Source organism: Galeopterus variegatus, unplaced genomic scaffold (assembly GCF_000696425.1).
Source record: "Galeopterus variegatus unplaced genomic scaffold, G_variegatus-3.0.2 Scaffold1209, whole genome shotgun sequence".
Classification (NCBI taxonomy): domain Eukaryota; kingdom Metazoa; phylum Chordata; class Mammalia; order Dermoptera; family Cynocephalidae; genus Galeopterus; species Galeopterus variegatus.
The window spans coordinates 414266-425243 of record NW_007727320.1 but is presented as its reverse complement, the minus strand read 5'-3'; the positions used below and the strand labels follow the sequence as shown (position 1 = coordinate 425243).

At 36.7% G+C, this 10978-nt stretch overlaps 1 protein-coding gene across 1 annotated transcript in view; it reads right to left on the bottom strand.

Annotated features, from left to right (window-relative positions):
* Nucleotides 1-10978, bottom strand: part of LOC103592746 (C-myc promoter-binding protein-like) — a 14685-nt gene that overhangs the window by 1550 nt on the left and 2157 nt on the right. The window contains exons 3-4 of the mRNA XM_008575581.1: nt 4839-5171; nt 921-1170 (exon numbers count right to left, since the gene is read on the bottom strand). Coding sequence (XP_008573803.1) covers nt 921-1170; nt 4839-5149 — 561 coding nt within the window. The 5' untranslated portion in view covers nt 5150-5171. The remainder of the gene's footprint in view (nt 1-920; nt 1171-4838; nt 5172-10978) is intronic.

Below are 10978 nucleotides of genomic sequence, written 5' to 3'. Positions count from 1 at the left end.
GGGAAAAAAAAAAAAAAAAAAGAAGTCATCCACACATTGCCTGTATTTAAATGATTAGATCGCCAAGGGAGTGAGTTTAGATGGTGAAGATAAATGATCTGAGGACTGAACCCTGAGACACTCCATTGTATGGAAGTTAGGGAGAGGAAAGGTATCAGGCAAAGGCAGAAAGGGAATGACTGGTGAGGCAGGAGGAAAAAGCAAGAGACTCCTAAGAAAAGAACACATCCTCTCTTCCTGGCACTCTTTCAAGAAAGAAGAAGTCATCTCTGTCAAAACCTGCTGAAAAATTAAGAGAAAGAATTGATTGCTGAATCCAACAAGAGAAATCTTGGTGGAATGATGGAGACGAAAGGCTAACTGGAAGGTGTCAAAATGAGAAATGGGACAGAATATATTCAACTCTTTTGAGAAGTTTTATTGTAAAGAACAATGAAATGTGGCAATGGAAGGAGGGGAACATGAGATCAAGAAGTGTTGTGAAGATCAGAGATCTTGCAACATGCTTTGCATGCTGGAGGAAATAACCCAAAATAGAGGGAAAAACTTATGATTTGCAAAAAAAGTAGGGAGAATTGCTGAAGCCATGTCCTCAAATAGGTAAGTGTATGGTATGGGATCTACTGCATAAGTGGAGGTAAGCACGGTTACTGCACTGCTTTGTACTAAGGGAGGAAAAGTTTTAGCTTTTTTGGGGGTGGGGGTGACGGCTGGCCAGTACAGAGATGCAAACTGGTGTCATAACACCAAACTCTAACCAACTGAACTAACTGGCCAACCCCTCTAACATCTTTAAAAACATATTTTCAATTTTGTAATTTTGCTATGCTGTTTCCAAAAAAATAAAAATAAAAAGATTTATTTAAAATTATGCTCTTTTCATCAGTGGCTAATTTTATCAGTGCAAAAGAGTCACTTACCATACTGTTATTGAGATTCTTGTCGACTTTGCAGAACGTGTGTGGTGGATTTTCTCCTTTACTGGGTATAATAATACATATGTCTGTGACAGCCAACGTATTCTGAGTCATGTTTTCAGAGGCTCTTCGGTAAGTGATATAAATTCGTTGTGATGAGGTACTGCCGCTAATATTTGCAGGGCGCCCATATGGAGTGCTCTGAATAATTTCACAACCCTGTTTCAATCTTTCTTTCCAGTCATATAAAACCCTAAAAAATAGATTTTAAAAAATAAATATACAAATACGCAAAGCACCCTCAAATATGAAAGGTAATATTCTCAGGCATCCTGAACTGATCCTTAAATGTAGCAGTGTGGTAAAAATATTCTAATCTTATTGCAAGTTCGAATTGCACAATCCTATATAAAATTAAAGGATAACTCTTCCCTACCGAAAATTTAAGTAATGTTAAGGGAAAATTCAGATAAATCTTTGTGTTTGTTAACATGAACCAGAGAATGGCAATAATTAAAAGCAAAGGCACTTGTTTTAGCACTCTACTTAATAGAATTAGTAATTATTTTATTTTTTGCCTCTAGAACCAACCATCTTCTTTAGAAAAAGCAACTTGCATTTTGGCCAAAGTTAAAATTTTACAAAAGGATAAACTGCCAGAGTATAGAACCTGCTTGCAAACTTTTATCTACAATACTTCCCTCAGCTTTAAGAGATAGTTTTAGGCTTTGTAGAGAATATAACCTCAAATCTATCTTTAACCAAAAGTCTAGGTGAGAGACTAGGCTTTTTTTTCTTTTTTTTCCTTCATTGTGGTAAAATCATAGGCGTTTAATAAAGGGCAGTTCTGCCATCCATTCATTAAGTCTTCTAAATACTTTACTTAAAGCACTTGGGGACATCAAGAAAACATCATGCTTAGAATGATGTTAGCTTATTCTCTCACAGAATTCACTGATTTGTACTTTAATGCTAAGTCCTTGGCACTAGTAAAAAAAAAAAAAAAAGTTTAAGCTCTACATTAAATGTGTTTCAGCATTTGCTAGAAAAATTGTTAAAAAGGCAAAGTCTTCATCATCAATCAATATTCCCTTAAATAAAATTGCATTATACAAATAAAATTTAGTGCAAGGAATTGATCAGGAATAATCTTTTTAGAAAATAATTATTTTTTTCTAATATAAGTTTTAATTTCTCTTTTTGTACTGGCTGTCAGTAAATTTTTTTCTCTCAACATTTTATTTTGAAAATGTAAAGCTAAATTTCTTTTTTTTGGTTGCGGTGAGGCAGCTTGCCAGTACAGGGATCCGAACCCTTAACTTTGGTGTTATCAACACCAGGCTCTAACCAAGTGAGCTAACTGGCAAGCCCTAGAGCTAAATCTGATGCTTAATCACAGAAACTGTGTTAACCCTAATGTAAGCTTCCTCCTTTTGTTTTTTATTTTTGTTTTTTTTTTAACTTCAGGAAAAAAGGCGTCTAAGCACAGAGAAGTTTGACACATCTGAATTCAAATATCTACCACCTATTACAAGCTGCATTACCTTAGACAGTTACTTAACCTCTCTGAGCCTGATACTGCTCAAATATAAAATCTAAACTTTTTGACTTCAAAGGATACCATAAACAAAATGAAAAGACCTGCAGAATGAAAGAAAATATTTGTAAGTCATATAACTGTAAAGGACTGTACCTAGAATATGTAAAGAACTCTTTCAATTCAACAATAAAAAGACAAGGCCAATTAGAAACTGGGTAAAGGTAAAGATATACAAACTTGTCAATAAGCACATGAAAAGATGCTCAACACATCATTAGCCATGAGGTGAATGCAAATCAAGAAGAACACAATGAGATACCATTTTACACCCACTAGGACAGCTATAATCAAAATGAAAATATAAAATGTTGGGTAGAATGTAGAGAAACTGGAACCTTCATAAACCAATACTGAGAATGCAAAATGGTGCAGCTGCTTTGGAAAACAATCTCGCAGTTACTCAAAAGGTAAAACCCTAGCATGAGGGGAAGTGGTGGATTAACAGGTACAAAGTTACAGGTAGATAAGAAGAATAAATTCTGGTGTTCTAGGCTGACTAGAGGTAATAATATCATACTGGATTTTTTTTTTTTAAAGATGACCAGTAAGGGGATCTCAACCCTTGACTTGCTGTTGTCAGCACCACGCTCAGCCAGTGAGCCAACCAGTCATCCCTATATAGGATCCGAACCCGTGGCCTTGGTGTTATCATCACTGCACTCTCCCGAGTGAGCCACGGGCTGGCCTGATACTGGATATTTCTAAATAGCTAGAAAAGAGGATCTTGACCATAATCACCACAAAGAAAAGATAAATGTCCAGGGGACAGATATACTATCTACCCTAAGTGAATCATTATATATGTATTGAAACAACACACTGTACCCCACAAATATGTATGATTACATTTCAAAATTTAAAAAAAGAAACAGGTTAAACACAGAATTTCCATGTGACCCAAGAATTCCACTCCTAGGTGTATACACAAGAAAAATAAAAACATATGTCCACATAAAAACCTGTACACGAATATTCACAGCAGCACTATTCATAATAGCAAAAAAGTAGAAACATCCCACATATCCATCAACTGATTAATGGATAAATGGTAATATAGTCATATGATTAAATGTTACTCAGCTATAAAAAGGAATAAAGTACTGACACACACTATAACATGGATGAACCATGAAAACATTAAGCTAAGCAAAAGAAGCCTGTCACAAGACCATATATAATATAATTCAAAGTATATGAAATGTCCCGAATAGGCAAATCTATAGAGACAGAGAGTGGACTGGTGATTGCCTAGGGCTGAGGGGTTTAGGGGGAATTGGGTAGCAACTACTAATGAGTATAGTGTTTCTTTTTGGCATGATAAAAATGTCCTAAAATTCACCATGGTGACGGTTGCACAACTCTGTAAATATACTAAAAACAAGTGAATTGCATACTTTATTTTTATTTATTTATTTTTTCAAAAGATGACCGGTAAGGGGATCTTAACCCTTGACTTGGTGTTGTCAGCACCATGCTCACCCAGTGAGCAAACCGGCCATCCCTATATGGGATCCAAACCCGTGGCCTTGGTGTTATCAGCACCGCACTCTCCCGAATGAGCCACAGGCCGGCCCCAGAACTGCATACTTTAAATGGTTGGATGAGGGGCCGGCCCGGTGGCACAGTGCTACAGTGCGCCACTTGGGAGTGTGGCAGTGCTCCCGCCGAGGGTTCGGATCCCACATACAGGCCGGTCCCCACTCACTGGCTGAGCGAGGTGTGGGCGTGACACCGAGGGTTGCGATCCTGTTGCCGGTCCCGGGCCGGCGCAGGCGCGACACTGAGGGGTGCGATCCGTTGCCGGACACAAAAAAAGACAAAAAGGAAAAAAAAAAATGGTTGGATGATATGTTATGTGAATTATATCTCCATAAAGCTGTTATACATTTTTTAAAAAGAGCCCTAAGTTCTATATAGTACCCTAAATGAAGCTCTAATTTACCCCCAAGATCCTTATTTGATGTGCAGAGTTAAGAAGCCATCTATAATGATCACTATAACATGTTTAAAAGCCATTCTTTTCTCATACTTTAAAAATAATTAAACATTTACTGATTAGTATAAAACATTATTTTTCTGATACTTTTCTGTAAATGTTTTTCAAATTCTCTCCCTTGCCTGTGACAGAAAGAAACCCAGGTAGGATGAGAGTGCTGGGAACCTGTAGGACAAAACGAACACAGGAAGAGAATACAGGATTCTAGATACAAATTTATCTATTTTTCTAACGCTGCCATACCTCTATTAATGAACAAAATGAACAAAACCTACAAGGCATATTATTCAGATCAATAACAATAATTGATTTAAAAAACACTTACCCCAGATCTGTAAGCGGAGGCTTATCTCTTCCTCTTCTATAGCAAAGGTAAATCTGTGGCCCAACAAGACTTCCATTATTGAGATCAGCTGACAATCCATTTGGAGTAACATCAATACACATATAATCCTGTGGCACTTCCTCCCCAAGAGATTTAATAATAACTGAAACATCTGTGATAGGTTCTTTTGGTTTAGCTACTTTATGACAGGCATCATTGAAGTGAATTTCTTCTTCAAGAGGCTTTGAAACATCAGTTAAGCCTGCTACAACAAAGTAGTCAGCAACACGAGGTCCCTTATCTTCAATCATCTTCCATTACAGAAGGTTACATCTAAAAAGAAAGTGAAAGACTAGTATTCTCCTATAGTAAGCCAAGTAAATGTATGGTTTATGGACAGAAAAGAATTTAAAAACTACAAAAAGAGCACTACCTCCCTAATAAACATTCTAGTGTTACATATTTTATTTTATATGTAAAAAGCATATTTTTTTTTTTTCCCCTTTTTGTCTTTTTTTCGTGTCTGGCAATGGATCGCAACCCTCAGTGTCGCGCCTGTACCGGACCGAAAGCATATCTTTTTTAAAAAATGAGAATATCTTTAGAATTTTTCTATTATAAAAGAAATGCATGGATTTCCAATTTTGGCAATATGGAAACCTAGACTGCCTAGGTAGACAACAAAAAAATCCTTTCAAATGTATAGATTAGCTTGTAAGAATGTAAGGGAAATTCCCAGTGCTCCAAACATTAAATGCAATCTATAAGCTAATACTGGGTAGAGAAATTTGTTTATCTCCTCAAAAATCAAGGAGTTTGGGGCCAGCCCGGTGGCGCACTGCTACAGTGCGCCGCTTGGGAGCGCAGTGGCGCTCCCGCCGAGGGTTCGGATCCCACATACAGACCAGCCGCTCACTGGCTGAGCGAGGTGCGGACGCAGCACCGAGGGTTGCGATCCTGTTGCCGGTCCTGGTCCAGTACGGGCGTGACACTGAGGGTTGCGATCCGTTGCCGGTCACAAAAAAAGACAAAAAGGAAAAAAAAAAAAATCAAGGAGTTTGTGTTTTAAAATGCCTTAGAGGAACAGGATATGAGGCCTCAGGACTACATAAGATAGGCATTTCGAACTGAGACACCTACATAAAGCCAAGAGCTTCAAAGGACTATACCCTCAGTTAAACAGTGAGTTTTAAAAACCCATCCACTGGCACAGGGAGATGATAAAGTTTGCCTCAATCTGAGCCCTGGGTTTGGGGTGGTAGAGAGGTTCTCTTCTGAGAATTCAGAATAGGCCTACCACTCTTAAATCTGGGCATTGAGCTTATGCCATCTGCATGGTCCCAGGAAGATCCAAACTGAGAAATTAGTAATAAAAGTGTTCCAGGCTAGTGAAACCCCTGGGGAAGCAAATGCAAAACAGTTCTAGAGGGTATAATCTCAACCCAGGTTTTCCACAGATAAAATACAGCTGAAAATAAACTCCTATTCCAATCTACAAAAACAGACAAGAAAAAATCTACCAGGAATGAGTCTCAGCTGAAACAACAAACAGAAGAATTTCAAATAACAAAAGTAGGTAAGAGATTATAACAATTATGCATGCTTATAACAAATTCAAAGGAAAAACACTAAGTAAAATCTATCACATATTTGCAAACACTTTAATAGCAAAATCTCCTTCAGTTGTCTAGTGTCATTTAAACCTTTTTTTTCTTTAACTAGGAGAATACACTTCACAGTACTGTCATTACTTACATGAGGGCACTTCAAAAAGTGTTTTTTATTTTTTATTTTTTTATTTTTTCCTTTTTTTTTTGTCTTTTTTCATGCCCGGCAATGGATCGCAACCCTCAGTGTCGCGCCCGTACCGGACCGGGACCGGCAACAGGATTGCAACCCTCAGTGTTGCCCCCACACCTCGCTCAGCCAGTGAGCGGTTGGTCTGTATGTGGGATCCGAACCCTCGGCGGGAGCACCACTACGCTTCCCAAGCGGCGCACTGTAGCAGTGCGCCACCGGGCCGGCCCTGCACTTCAAAAAGTTTGCGGAAAAACAAAATTAAAAGATAATACAAGTCTTTTTTTTTTTTTTCCTTTTTGTCTTTTTCTGTGTCCGGCAACGGATCGCAACCCTCAGTGTCGCCCCCGCTCCGGACCGGGACCAGCAACGGGATTGCAACCCTTGGTGTCGCTCCCACACCTCGCTCAGCCAGTGAGCGGGAACCAGTCTGCATGTGGGATCCGAACCCTCGGCGGGAGCGCCGCCGCACTTCCCAAGCGGCGCACTACAGCAGTGCGCCACCGGGCCGGCCCAATACAAGTCTTTCCGCAAACTTTTTTGAAGTACCTCATATACCACGGTTACAAAAAAAAGTTTAATCCAAAACGGAATTCCCCAGCATGTGTTTCATTTTAGACTTAGTTCCAATAAAGGATTCCATGGACAAACAAATTAGGTATATTACTATATGCCTCTTTTAGATACAATACATATATAAACACTAATCTAGCAGTCCTTTGATAAAGGCAGCTGATTAACTTTGCTTAACACGGGATCCCCCACACCTAACTGAACAATGAACTCTATTTTCCCACTTAAAAACTAGAAGTAACCCTTAGAACATGCTTTAGAAAATACTACTTTAGAGTAAACAAACTTTCCTTTGTAGACTACAAAATACCTGAGGGCAAAGAAATTCTTACATAGTATATACTCGTTTATAATATAATTATCACCATTTTCATCATAACCCCAAAACTTGTTTAATTTTCTATATTGCTAATGTCATGAGTTTTCAGAATTCATGCCACTTCTTGGGATCTGTATTTCATTGTCAAATATACTCTGTAAATATTCCCACCATTTGCTTAGAAAACAAGCCTGAAGGACGATTAAATGTTCCCACTTGTTTTATTTAGATATGTATGGCTTCTGTGCAGCAATTCCCTTACACATAAGATTTCTGCACATAATAAAGGGCTTAAACTTCTCAGAAATGCCTCCAGGACTGATAGTAAAAAAGAAAGTAGTAGCAAATCTGTTCTCCTGAGAAGACTGTTAAGTGACCACTGGCCACTCTCAGATGTCTGCATATAACAATGCTCCATAAAAAAGAGCAGTTTTACCCAGTTGACCACCTATTCATAAAAAAAGTAGCAAAACAGGGACTGGCCAGTTAGCTCAGTTGGTCAGAGCATGTTGCTAGTAACACCAAGGTTCCAGGGTTCAATCACTGTGCTGGCCAGCCACCAAAATATAAAAGTAGTAAAATAATAATAAAAGCACTTTTGTATTTAACTTTTTTCTCCATTTCATTAGTCTTTGAAAATAATCTTTAAAGACTGCATTGTATTTTATTTTTATGAACATACTACTACTGATCTAACTATTTGCTTCTTGTTTATTACTTCTACTTATTTTGCTAAATGCTACAATGAATACCCTTGAACATAAACCTCTGGCTATAACTCTATTTCTTCAGGATAAATTTACTGAAGTAGAATTACTGGGTCAAAAGTTATATCAGCCTCTATAAGTGTTTAGATGCTTTTATGTGTGCATGAATTTCCAATTATAAACTTGATAGGCACAGTCTTAAAAATTACTTTGGTACAGCACTTTCATCATAATGAAGAGATTAAAACATACTCCTTGGACTTTAACTTAACTTTATTTAAAACATATAGTCACTATTGCATACAATACCGTTTTATGTCTTCCTATGCAGAAAGAAAGGAGAGAGCATGGAAATAGTACTATCATGAAAACACATATATTTATACGGCTTTTTGAAAACTACTACGGTAGCCTTGGAAATAAACAACAATTATACTAATAACCCAAATATTTGGGAGAAATTTGCATGAAAAATTCCTTTTTATTAGATCTTCCTGGTTCATGAATTTTAATAGTTTGAACTCATTCACAATTGAATACAGTAGATGATAACTAAAAGGAAATAAGTTACTGTTCTTTATCAATAAATATAAGAAAAGAATAATCAATTTTAAAGTGGTGATAAAATCCTCTTACATTTACTGACAGAAAAGTAAATTATATATCACCAGTTCCCTTGCCTTGTTGTTTTCTATTTATTCATTTGGGGAAGGGGGTTGTTGGAAAGGCAGGTAAAATATTTTAAGGCACAATTGGCAAAGTATATAATGCCAAGAACATAGCTGGCAACATTCCAGATGACATCTTGAAAGATTTATCAGGAAGAGTCCATAATACTGGAAATGTACCTGTACATTTAATTTTAAATCAACTCTTTTTAAATAAGTTTGGGGTATAGAAGCTAGAGGGAAGACATGGTTAAAAATTACAAGGCAAAGAAAATACTGAAAATCATTAATACAGAAATGAATAATAAGCATTTCCTAACAATTCCATTAAACCAAGAGACTCACACTGGCATGTGAAATTTGCAATACTCATGAAAAATACTAGACATAAATTAAGACAAAATGCCTTGTGTTGGCAAGAGCCACCATAAATTACTTGAAAAGAACATTTGAGAAAAGCATTCCTAGTCGCACACAAAACTTGGACTTTCAGTATTGCACATCAGAGCAAAAACCCCTACACAATTACTACTTAAATTTCTTTAAATTCATTTTTGGAAACTGGGGACCATAGAAAAGATGCATTTGATTCAACAGTTCTCTAAAAAAATCACAGTAATATAATACCCTGAAATAACTTTAGTCAAGCTCAAGTAACAATAATACTATATCATTAACCAATGATTGTTTTTTAAATTCTTTTGTTCAACATGATATAGATAACTTAAGGAGTCAGCTCATAAGATAAAATGTTTATAGGCATCTTAAAATTTCAGATACCAGCTTAGCTAAGGGCCGGCCCGTGGCTCACTCGGTAGAGTGTGGTGCTGATAAGCACCAAGGCCACGGGTTCGGATCCTATATAGGGATGGCTGGTTTGCTCACTGGCTGAGTGTGGTGCTGACAGATACCAGCTTAGCTAGTATTTCACTTTAAATTATATTTATTTTCTTTGAAAATAGAAAAAAAGGATGTGCTCTCTATTCCTAAAAGGTTCAAGAGATCTAAGTTGAGAAGTCATCACAAGAAAGCTCTTACTCATTCATCAAGTAATGGAAACTGAGTTGTTTTTCTCCCTTTCAATTTCTGCCCTGTCAATTCGGATTTTTTTTATTTCGCCTCTCACTTCATTAGGTCAAAGTAATTAACATTTGGAACTTAGGTTGACACTAAGGACAAGAAAAAGGCAAGAATAAAAATCAGAAGAAACATTTTTAAACTATATGAAAAAAAAAATTCTGGACATAAAAAGTTTTGCAAAATTATTAACTATTACTGAATGATAAAGGAGCAAAAGCACTCCAGATAAGGCCTGAAAAATAGTTACAAACTTAAATGTATATATGAAAATGGTCAATAACACAATGGACCAGTTCAACTCCTCCCCCCATTCCGGTTCACTTAAATAAGCCAGAAGAAAATTTGCTTTTTATTTTTTTTACACGTAATTCCCCAGTTAACCTATTTTAGCTCTCTTTTCTTACATTATCAAAACTAAACTACAAGCCCTCATTCCCATCTTTTCTAAACTTCATCTTTCATCTTTCTTCTACCATGGTAATCTATCTACTGTCCTTTAAATAAAACTTTGCTTTTTTCCTCTTTGACTACATACTTTTGCTTCTTTCTAGTCAATTTATGTTTATTATATTTTTCAAAACAATTTAAATTTATGTGGACTTTCATTTATACTTTATGAATTACACAAACTGGAAAAAAAAATCTACAACCTCATTCATGATAATAAATCAGGTTTGTATTTCACCATTTTTACTAGTCTTTGAGAACACAATGCATCCTTCTAGTCCTCATACACAGTTATAATCATAGAACACAAATAGTTGTACTTCTTACTTATAAGCATTTTCCAAATTGCTATAATCTTCATAATTATACTGAAGGGCTACATAGCATTCTACCAAATAGAAATATATATACTATGACCAGTACCTCATTTTTCCACTCCCAACTAGTACCCAAAGTATGGTAGGAAGGCACTTTAAAAATATTTATTTTAGGGGCCGGCCCAGTGGCGCACTGCGCTAGTGCGCCGCTTGGGAAGCGCGGCGGCGCTCC